This window comes from Lathyrus oleraceus, chromosome 5 (assembly GCF_024323335.1).
Source record: "Lathyrus oleraceus cultivar Zhongwan6 chromosome 5, CAAS_Psat_ZW6_1.0, whole genome shotgun sequence".
Lineage (NCBI taxonomy): Eukaryota > Viridiplantae > Streptophyta > Magnoliopsida > Fabales > Fabaceae > Lathyrus > Lathyrus oleraceus.
Genome location: NC_066583.1, coordinates 495,856,531 through 495,875,954, shown reverse-complemented (window position 1 = coordinate 495,875,954; position 19,424 = coordinate 495,856,531). Strand labels below are relative to the sequence as shown.

The following is a 19,424-nucleotide window of genomic DNA, read 5'->3' as shown; positions in this document are numbered from 1 at the left end:
GTTATGTTAATAGGAAGTATATAGGATACCAATTTAGCCAATGGGGAAATAAATTCACTTATGAAACGAAAGTTTCTTTGAAGAATGGAACAAACATTATAACTTTGCTTAGTGCCACCGTCGGGCTTGCAAATTATGGTGCATGGTTTGACGAGATAAAAACGGGCATTTCAGGTGGCACTGTTCAATTGATTGGAAAAAATAATGTTACAATGGATTTGTCAACTAACCTTTGGTCTTATAAGGTTGGTTTGAATGGTGAGAGGAAACGTTTATATGATTTGCAATCACATGTCGGTGTGTCATGGAACACTAATTCACCTAATATTCCTATTGGGAAATCTATGACTTGGTATAAGGCAGAGTTTAAAGCTCCAGTTGGAACAAACCCTATTGTGGTGGACTTCCAAGGCCTAGGTAAAGGACATGCTTGGGTGAATGGACATAGCATTGGTCGTTATTGGCCTTCTTGGGTTACAACTACAAATGGATGCAGTGACACGTGCGATTATCGTGGAAAATATGTAAAGGAAAAGTGCACCACCAATTGTGGAGGTCCATCACAAAGGTGGTATCATGTGCCAAGGTCATTCTTGAATGATAACATGAACACATTGGTTTTATTTGAAGAAATAGGTGGTAATCCTCAAAATGTTCAGTTCCAAACGGTGACAATAGGAACTATTTGTGCTAATGTATATGAAGGCTCACAACTAGAACTATCATGCCAAAATGGACAAGTAATTTCACAAATCCAGTTTGCTAGCTTTGGAAATCCACAAGGTCAATGTGGTTCTTTTAAGAAAGGCTCTTGGGAAGCTACAGATAGTCAATCTGTTGTGGAAGCTGCATGCATAGGAAAAACTAATTGTGGATTTATAGTCACAAAAGAAATGTTTAGTGTTCCATTTGGCGTAACAAATAGTACAACTAGATTAGCCGTGCAGGTGACATGTTAAGTCATCCTTTTCTACAAATTAATGTGAAAAATAAACGTTGAAATATCAAAATAGAAATAATACATTAAGTTTTTCTCATTAAATAATATCATAAGTTAAACATATTTTTCGTTATTTTCAAGTTTAAAATAAGTTGTTAACAATAAAAGTTTTTTGAGCAACCGCCCGATCTCTTTCAACCTTTCTACCATGAAACGTTGTATCATTCTTAGATAGATATATAAATCATATATTCTCAAATTAGATGTTATATTTCACCCATATTAGAGTTCTTTTGGATCTTCATTGAAATTTTTTAAAACTTCAGTGCAATGTTACAAAAACACATATTGTTGCTTCAAAACATCATGTTAAAAATTTTTTATTTCTTTCTAATAAAAAACTTGCACCACACATTTTGTTTTAATTTTTAATATAAATCAAATTTGATGCATCTTTTATTTCTTTTTCTTCGTTTGTGAGTAAGTATGTTATGTTCCTCTTATATGTGTATTTTTGTACTAATGTTTTTTTATAGAACAAATTAGATATTTTATTTGCACAACTAGTTTTTTTGAAACATTTTTCACAAGATTGAAGAATATGAATACAAGGATAAACATTATGATTGACTATATATATATATATATATATATATATATATATATATATATATATATATATATATAGATATATATATATATATATATAGATATATATATATATATATATATATATATAATATATATATATATATATATATATATATATATATATAGATATATATATATATATATATATATATATATATATATATATATATATATATATATATATATATATAGATATATATATATATATATATATATATATATATATATATATATATATATCAGTGGTAAACTTTCCTTAGTAAAGAGTTGTATCTTTTTAGGAATATTCATTGTTCAAATATAAAGTGCTTACTTCAATCTCGTTGAAAAAAATATCTCAAAAAACCAAATGAATAGCTCGTTAATTAGGAAAAATATTCAACTAGAATTTCATCCATAGAAAGAACCATTTCTTTGTAAAAAAAACTATATGTGATATCATATACATCCTACAATGTTAATTATTCTAAAAAACAACATTAGAAACGTTCGAATTCAAAATGTTACATTCTTTGACAAAACAAGTATTAACTCGAAATCAAAATTCTTCTTGAACATTATTCTAAATCTCACTGAGTTGGTTTGGAAGTAATAAAGACACTCATAACATGTAACATATTTTATTTGACTTAATCGGACGTGAAAACGCCAATGAGAACTACATGACCCTCACAAGTCTCACGATAACGTGTTGGTTGACTAAAATAATTTCATTTTCCAATTCACCCTTACAGACCTTAACTTTTTGGATGTGAAGTGACATGAGGGTTAAGTTTATGTTCACGACCTCAAACAAAAACAAGCCTACGTCTCAATTATGAACTCCACGAATTGTTAGTTCAGCCCAACAAACCACGTAGATTTGGATAAATATTTCTAAAGCATCTCAACCTCAAGGATAAATAGAAAACCATAACAGTCACTCTTTCACTATCATGGTATGTATCCCCCCGGAGGTATAAAATTTGAATTGGCTACCTTCTCATCTTATAAATCGACATACAAAGAACAATTATTTTACATCCCTTTTAATCTAAATTTTAATTTAACTAAACATGCACGTCTACCATTGAACGAGGTCTCTCTATTTTGAATAAGAAAAAAAATTATATATGTCTCATACATAACATGTCTCTCGAATGAAAATCATATCTTATAGTATAGCTCAAGCAAGAAACCAACATGATATAATAAAAAATATTATATATTTACCACTGTAAACTATAATTTTTAATATAACATAATAAAATATTTTCGTTTGCATGATTAAAATATATATTGAATGTTTTAAGTTATCAATGGAAAATCCATTATCTTTTCTTGACTGCAATGGTAAAATAGTTTCTATCATGAGCATTTTGAAAAATATTATAAGAATTTTAAAAATACACAATATATTAACAAAATCTCCCAAAATAGTTTATAATAAATAGTGAGGTGTTTAGTTTTTAATATATGACATGTTTTTCTTTACATTGCATGTTTAAGGTTAAGGTATTGATAAAAAAATTTAAATAATAAATAATTACATTTAATTTTAATGTATCTTATTTTTTATTTATATAGAGAAAAGTTTTAATAAAATTCAATTCAATTTCTGGAGACAACTACTATTTTTTTCATGAAAGTAAAATTAAAATTAAAAGATATTTTTAAGGAGCTATTTTCTTTGTCGGGGTTAGAGTCTATATATAGTCATGTATATATAACTTTCGTTTCAGGTCCATATGAAATACATGATATGATTATATATTATGGTGTTTATATCCAACTCATTTATCATACATATATATGTTTTTAGTTTATCCTAAACCACTGTGTGTAACCCTGAACAACTTGTTATTAATATTTTAGAATTACCTGTCCATTACTCTAGATAAGTTATTCTAACAAATTCAAATTAACTAATTTAGATACATGCGATGAGCCTAATTTTGTTATTCACTAGCTGTCTGTACACTTTTGTGCAGTATTCGTTTGTGTCATTCATTATTTTCATTACTAAAATTAGAAATTAATAATTGTATTTGAATAAATAAAGTTAAATGTTTGAAGATTTCTACGACATTTAACTCTTATTTGGTGAGTTTTTATTCACTTCATGCGTGTCTTTTGGTTGTGACCAACTCATGTAACATATTTTTGTGTGAAGAAAAATCTAATTTAGAATATTGATTAGATAGTTCAACACTATTTTTGGGAACAACCAAACTACATTTTCCTATATATTTCATTTTCTGAGTTATTGTATTTCGATAACCAAGACGGGAGAATCATACATGTTTACAATGGGTTCATTATCCTGTTATAACATTATCTTAATGAGTATAATTATGTTGCACTCATGTTTTGCCATAGAGGTTTCTTATGATTCAAAAGCTCTCATTATCAATGGAGAAAGACGTCTTATTTTTTCAGGTGCAATCCATTATCCAAGAAGCACCGTGGAGATGTGGCCTGACCTTATTCAAAAGGCCAAAGATGGTGGCCTTGATGCCATTGAAACTTATATATTTTGGGATCGTCACGAACCTGTTCAACGTGAATATAATTTCTCAGGAAATTTGGATTTTGTCAAATTTTTCAAGCTTATCCAAGAAGCTGGACTATATGCCATTATGAGGATTGGTCCTTATGCATGTGCGGAATGGAACTACGGAGGGATCCCAGTGTGGCTTCACAATATTCCTGGGATTGAGTTAAGGACAGATAATATGGTTTACAAGAACGAAATGCAAATTTTTACGACAAAGATCGTGAATGTGGCAAAGGAAGCAAATTTATTTGCATCACAAGGAGGTCCCATTCTTCTAGCTCAAATTGAGAATGAATATGGAGATATCATGTGGAATTACAAAGATGCAGGGAAGACATACGTTAAATGGTGTGCTCAGATGGCTCTAGCACAAAACATTGGGGTTCCATGGATCATGTGTCAGCAACCTGATGCTCCTCAACCTATCATCAATACTTGCAATGGATACTATTGTCATAATTTTAAACCCAATAACCCAAAAAGTCCTAAAATGTTCACTGAAAACTGGATTGGTTGGTTCCAAAAATGGGGTGAAAAGGTTCCCCATAGAAGTGCTGAAGATTCAGCTTTCTCAGTTGCAAGTTTTTTCCAAAATGGAGGTGTATTAAACAACTACTACATGTACCATGGAGGAACCAACTTTGGCCGCACAGCAGGTGGACCATATATCACAACATCTTATGACTATGATGCACCAATTGACGAGTATGGGAATTTGAATCAACCAAAATGGGGACATCTTAAGCAACTTCATGCAGCAATTAAATTGGGTGAAAATGTTCTTACAAATTATACATCAATAAATGATAAGGATCTGGGAAATGGAATCACACTTACAACATACTCTAATTCCAATGGCGCAAGATTTTGTTTCCTGAGCAATAATGACACTAGCAAAGATGCAAATGTTGACTTACAAAATGATGGTAAATACTTTATTCCTGCCTGGTCCGTCACCATTCTTAATGGATGCAACAAAGAAATTTTCAATACAGCAAAGGTTAACAGTCAAACCTCAATAATGGTGAAAAGGAGTGGTGATAATAGTTCTAATGGACTCACATGGAAATGGAAAATGGAGCCAAAGAAAGACACCTTGAATGGAAAGGGAAATATTAAAGCACACGAGCTTTTGGAGCAGAAGGAACTAACCTTGGATGCTAGTGACTATTTATGGTACATGACTAGTGTTGACATCAATGACACTTCAATTTGGAGTAATGCGACTCTTAGTGTGAATACTATGGGCCATACACTTCATGGTTATGTTAATAGGAAGTATATAGGATACCAATTTAGCCAATGGGGAAATAAATTCACTTATGAAACAAAAGTTTCTTTGAAGAATGGAACAAACATTATAACTTTGCTTAGTGCCACCGTCGGGCTTGCAAATTATGGTGCATGGTTTGACGAGATAAAAACGGGCATTTCAGGTGGCACTGTTCAATTGATTGGAAAAAATAATGTTACTATGGATTTGTCAACTAACCTTTGGTCTTATAAGGTTGGTTTGAATGGTGAGAGGAAACGTTTATATGATTTGCAATCACATGTCGGTGTGTCATGGAACACTAATTCACCTAATATTCCTATTGGGAAACCTATGACTTGGTATAAGGCAGAGTTTAAAGCTCCAGTTGGAACAAACCCTATTGTGGTGGACTTCCAAGGCCTAGGTAAAGGACATGCTTGGGTGAATGGACATAGCATTGGTCGTTATTGGCCTTCTTGGGTTACAACTACAAATGGATGCAGTGACACGTGCGATTATCGTGGAAAATATGTAAAGGAAAAGTGCAACACCAATTGTGGAGGTCCATCACAAAGGTGGTATCATGTGCCAAGGTCATTCTTGAATGATAACATGAACACATTGGTTTTATTTGAAGAAATAGGTGGTAATCCTCAAAGTGTTCAGTTCCAAACGGTGACAATAGGAACTATTTGTGCTAATGTATATGAAGGCTCACAACTAGAACTATCATGCCAAAATGGACAAGTAATTTCACAAATCCAGTTTGCTAGCTTTGGAAATCCACAAGGTCAATGTGGTTCTTTTAAGAAAGGCTCTTGGGAAGCTACAGATAGTCAATCTGTTGTGGAAGCTGCATGCATAGGAAAAACTAATTGTGGATTTATAGTCACAAAAGAAATGTTTAGTGTTCCATTTGGCGTAACAAATAGTACAACTAGATTAGCCATGCAGGTGACATGTTAAGTCATCCTTTTCTACAAATTAATGTGAAAAATAAACGTTGAAATATCAAAATAGAAATAATACATTAAGTTTTTCTCATTAAATAATATCATAAGTTAAACTTGTTTTTCGTTATTTTCAAGTTTAATATAAGTTGTTAACAATAAAAGTTTTTTGAGCAACCGCCCGATCTCTTTCAACCTTTCTACCATGAAACGTTGTATCATTCTTAGAGAGATATATAAATCATATATTCTCAAATTAGATGTTATATTTCACCCATATTAGAGTTCTTTTGGATCTTCATTGAAATTTTTTAAAACTTCAGTGTAATGTTACAAAAACACATATTGTTGCTTCAAAACATCATGTTAAAAGTTTTTTATTTCTTTCTAATAAAAAACTTGCACCACACATTTTGTTTTAATTTTTAAAATAAATCAAATTTGATGCGTCTTTTATTTCTTTTCCTTCGTTTGTGTGTAAGTATGTTATGTTCCTCTTATATGTGTATTTTTGTACTAATGTTTTTTTATAGAACAAATTAGATATATTTATTTGCACAACTAGTTTTTTTGAAACAGTTTTTCACAAGATTGAAGAATATGAATACAAGGATAAACATTATGATTGACTAGAGATATACTAAATTCCTATTATATATATATATATATATATATATATATATATATATATATATATATATATATATATCATTGGTAAACTTTCCTTAGTAAAGAGTTGTATCTTTTTAGGAATATTCAATTGTTCAAATATAAAGTGCTTACTTCAATCTCGTTAACAAAAATATCTCAAAAAACCAAATGAATAGCTCGTTAATTAGGAAAAAGATTCAACTAGAATTTCATCCATAGAAAGAACCATTTCTTTGTAAAAAAACTATATGTGATATCATATACATCCTACAATGTTAATTATTCTAAAAAACAACATTAGAAACGTTCGAATTCAAAATGTTACATTCTCTGAGAAAACAAGTATTAACTCGAAATGAAAATTCTTCTTGAACATCATTCTAAATCTCACTGAGTTAGTTTGGAAGTAATAAAGACACTCATAACATGTAACATATTTTATTTGACTTAATCGGACGTGAAAACGCCAATGAGAACTACATGACCCTCACAAGTCTCACGATAACGTGTTGGTTGACTAAAATAATTTCATTTTCCAATTCACCCTTACAGACCTTAACTTTTTGGATGTGAAGTGACATGAGGGTTAAGTTTATGTTCACGACCTCAAACAAAAACAAGCCTACGTCTCAATTATGAACTCCACGAATTGTTAGTTCAGCCCAACAAACCATGTAGATTTGGATAAATATTTCTAAAGCATCTCAACCTCAAGGATAAATAGAAAACCATAACAGTCACTCTTTCACTATCATGGTATGTATCCCCCCAGAGGTATAAAATTTGAATTGGCTACCTTCTCATCTTATAAATCGACATACAAAGAACAATTATTTTACATCCCTTTTAATCTAAATTTTAATTTAACTAAACATGCACGTCCACCATTGAACGAGGTCTCTCTATTTTGTATAAGAAAAAAAATTTATATATGTCTCATACATAACATGTCTCTCGAATTAAAATCATATCTTATAGTATAGCTCGAGCAAGAAACCAACATGATATAATAAAAAAATATATTATATATTTACAACTGTAAACTATAATTTTTAATATAACATAATAAAATATTTTTGTTTGCATGATTAAAATATATAATTGAATGTTTTAAGTTATCAATGGCAAATCCATTATCTTTTCTTGACTGCAGTGGTAAAATAGTTTGTATCATGAGCATTTTGAAAGATATTATAAGAATTTTAAAAATAGACAATATATTAATAAAATCTCCCAAAATAGTTTATAATAAATAGTGAGGTGTTTAGTTTTTAATAAATGACATGTTTTTCTTTACATTGCATGTTTAAGGTTAAGGTATTGATAAAAAAAATTAAATAATAAATAATTACATTTAATTTAAATGTATCTTATTTTTTATTTATATAGACAAATTTTTTAATAAAAATCAATTCAATGTGTGGAGAGAACTACTATTTTTTTCATGAAAGTAAAATTAAAATTAAAAGATATTTTTAAGGAGCTATTTCCTTTGTGGAGGGTTAGAGTATATATAGTCATGTATATATAACTTTCATTTCAGGTCCATGTGAAATACATGATATGATTATATATTATGGTGTTTATATCCAACTCATTTATCATACATATATATGTTTTTAGTTTATCCTAAACCACTGTGTGTAACCCTGAACAACTTGTTATTAATATTTTAGAATTACCTATCCATTACTCTAGATAAGTTATTCTAACAAATTCAAATTAACTAATTTAGATACATGCGATGAGCCTAATTTTGTTATTCACTAGTTGTTTGTACACTTTTGTGCAGTACTCGTTTGTGTCATTCATTATTCTCATTACTAAAATTAGAAATTAATAATTGTATTTGAATAAATAAAGTTAAATGTTTGAAGATTTCTACGACATTTAACTCTTATTTGGTGAGTTTTTATTCACTTCATGTGTGTCTTTTGGTTGTGACCAACTCATGTAACATATTTTTGTGTGAAGAAAAATCTAATTTATTAGATAGTTCTACACTATTTTTGGGAACAACCAAACTACATTTTCCTATATATTTCATTTTCTGAGTTATAGTATTTCGATAACCAAGACGGGAGAATCATACATGTTTACAATGGGTTCATTATCCTGTTATAACATTATCTTAATGAGTATAATTATGTTGCACTCATGTTTTGCCATAGAGGTTTCTTATGATTCAAAAGCTCTCATTATCAATGGAGAAAGACGTCTTATTTTTTCAGGTGCAATCCATTATCCAAGAAGCACCGTGGAGATGTGGCCTGACCTTATTCAAAAGGCCAAAGATGGTGGCCTTGATGCCATTGAAACTTATATATTTTGGGATCGTCACGAACTTGTTCAACGTGAATATAATTTCTCAGGAAATTTGGATTTTGTCAAATTTTTCAAGCTTATCCAAGAAGCTGGACTATATGCCATTATGAGGATTGGTCCTTATGCATGTGCGGAATGGAACTACGGAGGGATCCCAGTGTGGCTTCACAATATTCCTGGGATTGAGTTAAGGACAAATAATATGGTTTACAAGAACGAAATGCAAATTTTTACAACAAAGATCGTGAATGTGGCAAAAGAAGCAAATTTATTTGCATCACAAGGAGGTCCCATTCTTCTAGCTCAAATTGAGAATGAATATGGAGATATCATGTGGAATTACAAAGATGCAGGGAAGACATACGTTAAATGGTGTGCTCAGATGGCTCTAGCACAAAACATTGGGGTTCCATGGATCATGTGTCAGCAACCTGATGCTCCTCAACCTATCATCAATACTTGCAATGGATACTATTGTCATAATTTTAAACCCAATAACCCAAAAAGTCCTAAAATGTTCACTGAAAACTGGATTGGTTGGTTCCAAAAATGGGGTGAAAAGGTTCCCCATAGAAGTGTTGAAGATTCAGCTTTCTCAGTTGCACGCTTTTTCCAAAATGGAGGTGTATTAAACAACTACTACATGTACCATGGAGGAACCATCTTTGGCCGCACAGCAGGTGGACCATATATCACAACATCTTATGACTATGATGCACCATTTGACGAGTATGGGAATTTGAATCAACCAAAATGGGGACATCTTAAGCAACTTCATGCATCAATTAAATTGGGTGAAAATGTTATTACAAATTATACATCAATAAATGATAAGGATCTGGGAAATGGAATCACACTTACAACATACTCTAATTCCAATGGCGCAAGATTTTGTTTCCTGAGCAATAATGACACTAGCAAAGATGCAAATGTTGACTTACAAAATGATGGTAAATACTTTATTCCTTCCTGGTCCGTCACCATTCTTAATGGATGCAACAAAGAAATTTTCAATACAACAAAGGTTAATATTCAAACCTCTATAATGGTGAAAAGGAGTGGTGATAATAGTTCTAATGGACTCACATGGAAATGGAAAATGGAGCCAAAGAAAGACACCTTGAATGGAAAGGGAAATATTAAAGCACGCGAGCTTTTGGAGCAGAAGGAACTAACCTTGGATGCTAGTTGTAACACCTCAAAATTTGCCCTCCTCTTCTTGAGACTAGTTTGGGGCATTACATTTCATGTTTTAGGGCATTAGGCATTGCATTTTGCATCTCATATGAAAATGAGAAGGTCATCCTCCAAAGTCTTTTCAAAAGATGGGGAAGTTAGGTGATTCAAGCCTGAGGGTCTCTATGAATTGATCATCAACCATCTGAGGGTATGGGCTTCAATTAGGGTTTCTTGATTTCTCAAAGGTCTTGAGCATCATCTTATCTGCAAGGATATATCACCATCATCATGGTTCTATCATCATCAAGACATTCCAAGGTCATCTGATGACCAAAAGTCAACTGTGCAGTCAACTAAGGGCTATGAGGTGGGGAAATGAGTTAAGACACCTCAATCATGTTCAAATGGGGTCTATTCGTCATTCTAAGCATCCATCTTGAAGATCCAAAGGTCATGGCAAAAGTTACTAAAAATGGAAAATGACCTATAATTCAAAGTTTCCAAATTTGGCAAGTTTTTAGTCCACTTTCAACTTGACTTGTCAATGTCAAAGAAGTTTCAAATGGATTTTTGGTGAACATGAAAGTTGTAGATCTTTGTCTCCCCTTTCCAAAACGTCCTAATTCATGTCCATATGATGGATGGTTGAGGAGTTATGGTCATTTGATCACAAAGTGTGCATGGAAATTCAAAATGGCCTAACTTTTGATGTAATGCTTCAAATTGGTTCATTCTTTTTGCAAAATGCTTCTCATGTTCAAGGCATCTCAAAATGACATCATTTGACTCAATTGTGCAAACTAAGCCTCAAGGAATCATGGCCAAAAATCACATTATTTCACATTTGTTCTAAGGATGATATCATGATCCAAGTCAATATTCACAAAGAACCAAGGCAAGGCTTTACTTCAGCATTCTTCATAGACCATATTTGAGTAAAAATGAGCCCTTGCCATGCATGAGAGAGGCTTGTATATTCATTGTTTCACACATGTTCAAAATGAAGCAAATCTTCACCATTCATTCTTGGCTTAAGATGCAAGCAAAATAATCTTCAAATCATGACCATTGGTTGCTCTTGAGTGGATTAAGATCATAGCATGGAGCTGAACACGTGCATTATGGCCATGGGAGCTCATTTTGCATTTTGGCAATTGGCTTAATAACTCACTAATCATGATTAGTACATGGCTAAAATGATTAGCAGTGTCATTAGCAAGGAATATAAATAGTGAAACCCTAATCATAACTGCCATAACAACCATTTCAGATCTAGAATTCAAGAACTCTCTCAAAACTCTCTCTCTTTGAATTTGCATTTTCTCCATACAATTCTCAAAGATCATTGCATATTCTTGATCCTCATGCTTCACTGATCAAGAATCATCCATCGTTTGGTGCAATTCATCAAGAATTCGAGCAGTTCGAGTGCATTATCATGATGATGGAATTTGGAAATTGAGGCGTATTCAAGAGGTTTCTGCCATTGCTTTTTGTATAAAGCTTAAAAGGAAGTTCAAAGGCATTGATCTGGAGCAGCTGAGCTTGTGAGAACGCGTTTCCAGAGATCTCCATTTCCAGGTGATGCCATTTTCACTTCCTCCTTTTGATGATTTTAGGTTATAGAATGGAAGATCGTGTTGTGTCGATCATGAATATATGTTTAGAATTGAAATGGAGTGATTATTAAGGATTTGGTGGCGACTGAAAGTTTGGATCTAGAAACTTATTGTCTTCGATTTGCAAAACCTAGGTAGAATTAGGAAAAACTAATGTGATATTTGGAACCAGCATGGAAAACTGAGTGGAATGACAGTGGTTTGGTAAAACTCTGGGAAATTTCATGGTGGCGCCGTCGTGGGAGCCACCGTGTGTTCATCGGAGAAGACGACCGAAGCAGAGCTCCGGCGTCTGTGTGTATTTAGGGTTTAGCTAATGTGTGTGCCATGTGGCTTCATGCGTGGAAGAGTGATTGGAGGAGAGGGGTTTGCCTGAGGCCACGCGAGCGCTGAATGATGATTGGGCGATGACATCAATTAATGAAACGGTGCGTTTCATTGTTTGAATGTGGAGCGTTGATCACAAGAGCGCGCCAGATCCAATGGCTCATGATTTTTCTGAGTTTATTCAAATATTCATTTCCCTCCATTTTCTATTTCATTTCTCCATTATTTTGGTAATTTTGTTTAATTCATAAAAAATACAAAAATTGTCCAAATGAGTCCCAATTTTTTCATAGTTTTGTATTTGTGTCTACGTTTTTATGGTGTTGATTTCAAGAATTTTTTATGTCAGGATTTTTATGTGGGAATTTTTGAATCAATGTTGTGCCAAATTGACCTAGTGCATTCAATGCATTGTGAAATCCTCAATTTTGAACCTTTTGATCTACTCTTTTGCATACATGACATTCATACATGACATGAATTATTGGTCACTGGTTTGGATTTTTTCTCACATGTTATCATCATTTTTGATACATAGAGAAAAATGTGACAATTTGTGTCACATTTTTGACATTGAATTGGTGCATTTTTGTTCACATAGCATTTACATTATTTTGGACTTGATATTTTGCATATTGAACATTCATGGCATAAAAAACTTATACAAAAAAATCCCAAAGTCATTGCATGCATTTCTGATTTGATATGAATTTTCTAAGTTGGAAGTTCATTTTGTGCATATTTTTGGTCATTACATGGCATAGGCAATTTGAGACACTTGGTTATTGATTTGATGTTGGTCCTTTTGAGGACATTTGGGGGTGTGTTTGAAGGTGTAATTTGCAAAAGGATGAGTCCTGGATTGGTCATTTGGTTAAGTTTTGAGTCTTGTCTTTGTACTAGGGTTTTGACCCAATTTTGGGGTTTGCTTTTGATTCATTCTTTGAATTGGTTTGGGGTCTTCTTTGTGGTGTGAGCCTTTGCCTCTTTTGCATTGGTTTGATCCCTGATTTGTGAGTCTTGAGTCATTGGATTGGTGCATTCTTTCAAGTCACACTTCATTTGGTACTCATTTGAAGATTGGGAACACAAGTGAATTTTCAAGGAGACTTGTAGGATATTGAGGGAATGGAGGTTCTTATTGGTATGAGATGACTTGATGGGCTTAAAAATTGGATTTGTGACTCATTAGAGATGATTTTAGAAGCATGACCCTACTGACTTTTGAACTTTGGAATGGTTTGAGGCTTGTGATGGCTTGTTGAAGTGATTTAGGCCTATTTTGGAGCTTTTTGAAGTAATTGAATGGTATTTGAGGTATGGTGGGTCTTTGGCCTTGGTGATTGATGTTTAGGGGTTCATATGGTTCTGTTTGAAGCTTATGATCATTGGTTGGAATTTATTTGGGGTTCTCACATCTTTTGGAGGTTTTGGGAAGTGTTTGAGGAGGTGTGAGCAAGTTTTGAGTGCAAGCTTGTTCTACTTGAGTTTTCAAGGGGTTTATGGTTGATTTTGGATCATTGGAGTATGGATTATTGGGTGGTCATGTGAAGGACCCTACTTCTGACTTGGAGTGATTTTGGTTCAATTCATTTCATGCCATTGTTTGTTTATGCTTTGTTGTGTTGATTGGATGTACATAAACTAACTTTGTCTTATGTTTCAGGTTTAGATACTCATCATTGATGATTGGGTTTGTTCTCACCTTGTGAGATGCATTGAGTTCTAACCTATGTTTGTTTTGTAGGGTTTTAATTGATGTGGTGAACTCATGAGCTCATTTGAGTGCTAAGGCACTTATGCATTGAATTGTGTAACTGCTAGAGGGTTTCACTGCTTGTCTTTCTGGTTTTATGATTGAAGTACTAACTGTTTAGTCTTTGTACAGGTACCTTAGTTGCTTGATTTAGCTCTTGCTTGAGCATTGGATTGTGGTTGACACACCACTCAGGTAGTTAGATTCTTACTTCATGTAGTCTGAAGTCCTGTCACCTTTTTGGCAGGCATTTTGCTGGCAAGTCCTCCTTCAGAGGCTCTATTTGTGTTTGTTTAAAATTGTGCCCAAAGACCTCCAAGAAGAGGCATGTGTTATTTGATAAGACCTCCAAGAGAAGAGGCAATTGACGGATAAAAGGTATTAGTAGTCGATCCCCTATTATTCAGTGTGTCGTTCTTTATGCTCGCACTACGTGCTGATGCTTCTGAACATGTGCCCCAGATCTTTGTCCGGAGTCTGTCAAGTGGAAAAGGATCCCACTTTCTGGATGCCCACGCTTTCTGTGTCATGAGCTCACCCTGGCCAGGGTTAAGAGCATGAGGGCTCATCCTCATTTAGACTTTGATCAGCTTCACCCTGACGTTCAATGTCAGTGGTTAAGAGCTACAGATTACCCCCTTACAGTTTGGCTTATTTGTCGAGGTTGATATGACCCCTCTTGACTAAAGCCCACCCATTGTTTGAGCCTTTTGTATGAATATAGTGTGTGATGCTTGTTCACTTGTGTTGGTGTGGTTATTTGCTTTACTCTTCTCATCTCCATTTCTGCAGGAGTCGTACGATTAACTTCTGAGGAAGTTGAACGTATGTAGAGTTTAGACTTGAGTTGACTCGTGTCCAGGTTGAGTCAAATTCTTGTTAGAGACCTCAACTTAGGGATATTGATTGCATGACAACTATTAGGCTCGAGTTTCAGTCTCCCTATTAGTTTGTTGCTTCCCTGGTCTCTGGTTAGGAGAGTGTTTTACCCCTGGTAAGGGGAACTACGTCGCCCTGATTCTCATACCAGATGAGATACGTAGGCAGGAGGTTGAGGGCAATCTCTCCGGGCACCCTTTTTTGTTGAGTCTCTGTTTGTTCATCCTTTTCTTGGTTTTGTGTGTGTTCACCCTTTTCTTTGTTTTCGTGTGACTACCTGTTTGTTCAGCGTGTGCGTGTTGTATGTTTATACCTTGGGTATTTCTTCTGTTATTATTCGGGGTTCACTAGTTGTGGTTCATATTGGGGTTCATCTGTGATGATTGCTATTCACTTGGGGTTCATCTTTGGGGTTCATTTGTGACGATTGTTCTTCATATTGGGGTTCATTTGTGATGATTGTTATTCATATTGGGGTTAATCTTTGGGGTTCATTTGTGACGGTTGTTATTACTTGGGGTTCATATTGGGGTTCATCTGTGACGATTGTTATTCACTTGGGGTTCATCTTCGGGGTTCATTTGTGACGATTGTTCTTCATATTGGGGTTCATTTGTGATGATTGTTATTCATATTGGGGTTCATTTGTGAGAATTGTTATTACTTGGGGTTCATCTTTGGGGTTCATTTGTGGTGACCGGTTACACATATCAGGAGCTTATTCCCCGGATATTTGGTTACTTTGTTGGGGTTCATTCTGATAACCTTTTTCTTTGGTGTTCGTTGGTTAGCGTTTGCTATTGCTGGGAGTCAGGTGTAAGTCCATGTATTGGCATTCTGTTTCCTGTTTTGTTATTGTTGGGAGTCGGGTGTAAGTCCATGTATTGGCATTCTGTTTCCTGTTTTGTTATTGTTGGGAGTCGGGTGTAAGTCCATGTATTGGCATTCTGTTTCCTGTTGGGTGTTTCTTTTGACGTCTCAGCGTCCCTTTTTGGTGTCTTGTTTCAGCGTGCGTTAGCCGAGCTACGAGTGCTCTGATTCTCCTCTGGATAGAGAAGATACGTAGGCATAAGACACGATGTCTTAGCGAGCATGTCTCCTTTCCCCGAACTATGTTGAATCTGATGTTTGTTTCTGACAAACTACGTAGGCCCAGGATGCGACATCCTGCCGAGTCCACTTCCTTCGTTTTTTCTCTTCCCCACCTGTTTATCGTTCCAGTTTGTGCAATTTCTTTGAGCAGTTTATTATCAACCCTTTTCCTTTCCTTTGATATATCTTTTGAGCGTGGATCTCGTCGAGTACGGCGGACGTGAGGGGTGCTAACACCTTCCCCTTGCGTAACCGACTCCCGTACCTTGTAATCTCTGGTCGTAAGACCGTTCCTTTCCCTTTCTTAGGTTAGTCATGCGCTCCCTTTCCGTCATAGGATGAATAGCGTCGGTGGCGGCTCTGTATTTTTCCCCGCCGGTTGTTTTTCGCGTCGCGGCAGCTGGCGACTCTGTTGGGGACTGAAGTTGACCTCTTGCTGGTCCATCTTCCCTAAGCGAGTCAATCCTAGCGCTCTCTAGCGTAGTTTTTAGGGTAGTTTGGGTTGCTTTTACTGCTTTATTTATTGCATTTGTGATCATTATACTGTGATTATATATATATTTGCATATATGTTTGCATGCATCATGTTATCACTGTGGTGGATTCTGGACAGGTGTGGTTTCTCTAATTTGGGGGTGGGTGTTCTGAGTGGGGCTAAAACCCAAGCCCGAGTATATACCTAGGATTAGCGTGGTCTCACGTTTCCTCTCATGTTGGATCAACATCTTATTGCGACGTGATATACCACAGCCGGACGAGGTTCTTTTGAGAGAGCTCTTCCTGGTGGAGTTTCCACTATGGTTGGGTTATCTCTTTTGAGCTGTTGACTTCGGTGACCGTTTTTTCCCGGATCTTTGGTTTAGACGATCTTATGAGAGCTGCACAGCACACCCAAAAGGGAAAACCCGTTGAGTATCTTGTCTGATTGTCGAGACCGATTATCCGCCTTAGGCTGACCTTATTATAATTCACCTGTGAGGGGAGGGGTTTGGTTCCTACAGGTACAGGTTCTGTTGGTGACTCTTTGATGGTGATTTTGGTTCGGTTCGTGATTTGGGTTTCTATTTATGAGTTGGATTTATGGATATTTATTTCTGACACGTCGGAGTTCGGTCTGTGGTATTTATCAGCGGGTTCCATTTATTTCGGATTCCCCGGGTTAGATTTGGGGTTACTTGTTCAGATGATCTTGTTGCTATTCGTTCAGTGAGTTTCCTGTGATGATGGTGATGTATCCTCCGGTTCCGTTTATTTCGGAACCCCCGAGTTGGATTTGTGGTTACTTAGTCCCTTGGATGGTTGTGATCAGTTCTGAGATTAGAACCCAGTACAGTTGGTGTTCAGATGTCTTGGAGGATGGCACTATGTGTTGCATTCATGCATCTGCATCATTCCCATTTTGCATTTATCCGCATCTAACTCATGTTTATCCATATGTAGGGTACATTCTTGATTGAGATTCTGGTTGAGAGACATCTTTGTCCCAAGTATGAGGGCCGACTTAAAAGATGATGTTGTCTACAGTTTCTTCGATCCAGAGATTAGCGTGCTGAAGGGTATGATAGCATTGATTACACCTGACCATGTGGGGATGTTCCGTGAGGCTTATGGCAGTATTATGAAGATGGTTTTCAGGCTCACAGAGGGGGATAGGAGTGCCATCCATACTCTTCTCCAGTTTTACGATCCGGGTTTGAGATGTTTTGTTTTCCCAGACTATTTGTTGGGACCTTTGATGGAGGATTATGCCGGTATTCTGGGCATTCGGGTCAGAAACCAGATTCCTTTTTATGTTACTAAGGAAGAACCTGATATTGTTGAGATTTCTCGTGCTCTTTATTTGAGTCCGGAAGTGACTAAGAAGGGTTTGAAGGAGAAAGGAAAGTTGCCTGGTTTTCATCTGAGTTTCTTGGAGGCCAAGGCCAAGGAACATGTTGTTTTGGGTAATTGGAAGACTGTTTGTGCTTTGCTTGCCGTAAGCATTTATGGAATTATTTTGTTCCCTAATCAGAGGAATTTTGTGGATATTAATGTCATCCGGGTGTTTGTTCAGAAGAATCCCATTCCTACTTTGATTGGGGATGTTTATTATTCGGTCCATAATCGGAACGAGAAGCGGCGTGGAGGATTGGTTAGATGTTGTGCTCAATTGTTATATGAGTGGGTCATGGGATATTTGCCTTCCAAGGGTGCCTTTGTCTTTCTTGACAATATTGTAAATTGGGCAACCAAGTCGATGGGTTTGCGAGCCAAGGACATAGCTTGGACTCACATTGATGTGGCTAGGCGAGACTTTATTTACAGTTACGAGAGTTTTCCCAATGTGCCTCTTATAAGAGTTCAAGGGTGTATTAATTATAACCCGACGCTTCTTAAGAGACAAAAGGGGATTTGCTATGGAGGTTCCTCCCCTCGAGCGTGATATTCAGAAGTCTTTCTACTTCCCGGTTGAGGGTAATCAGTCGTTGTTGGAGCAAGTGTCTGATGCATGGCGCAACATTTAAAGGAAAGGCAAGATTCCTTTTGGTAGAGCTAAAAACAGGTCTTTTCCTCCATTTGATGATTGGCTCCGAAAGAGGGTTGAGCTCACTCGTCTGCCGTTTCCTGTGGGTGATCTTTGGTATCCGTTGATTGAGGAGTCACGCTCTTCTGTCAGTATGAAAGAATTTCTTGAGATGAGGAGGGCAAGAGATCAACTGCAAGCAGAGAAGACTGAGTTAGAAATGAGTGTTGCTGGAATTCAATTGGCTAATCAGGAAGTCAAGAGGAAAGCAGAAGACCAGGCTAGGAGACATGCTCTAGAGGTGAAGCGTTTTGAGAAAGACACCGCCTATTACTGTAAGATCAGCCAAGCTTTAGAGTCATCTACAAAGGAGCACGACCTTACCAAAGAGCAGTTGGCTAGAGCTTTGAGGGTCATTGAAGATGAAAAGAAGAGACAAGTCCTTGTGAAGACTCAGAGGGAAGCTAGAGTCAAAGCCCTTACCACGAAGTGGAAAGCGAAGCTGAGGTTTAAGGAAGAAGAGAAAGCGAAGATTATGGCCGAGAGAGATCACTATCTTGCTGAGAGGGACCATTATTTTCGTCAGATGAAGATTCATCAGAAAGAGGTGGGAAGACTTCAGCAGGAGAACACTGAGCTCAGGTACACTATGAAGTTTACCGGGATGGCTGATGAGGCAGAGCCTTCTGTGGGACCTTCTTTAGTTTAGACTTTTATTGCAGTTGTTATCATGTGTTGGGTTACCATCAGGCATGTTGACG

General features: G+C 35.6%; 1 protein-coding gene across 1 annotated transcript; it reads left to right on the top strand.

Moving 5' to 3' along the window:
* The first annotated feature begins 9,084 nt into the window (after window positions 1-9,084).
* LOC127081529 (beta-galactosidase-like) lies at window positions 9,085-14,119 on the top strand. Its single transcript, XM_051021778.1, has 2 exons — window positions 9,085-10,498; window positions 14,100-14,119. Exons 1-2 carry the CDS (start codon window positions 9,085-9,087, stop codon window positions 14,117-14,119), a joined length of 1,434 nt encoding a protein of 477 aa, XP_050877735.1.
* The last annotated feature ends 5,305 nt before the right edge of the window (window positions 14,120-19,424 follow it).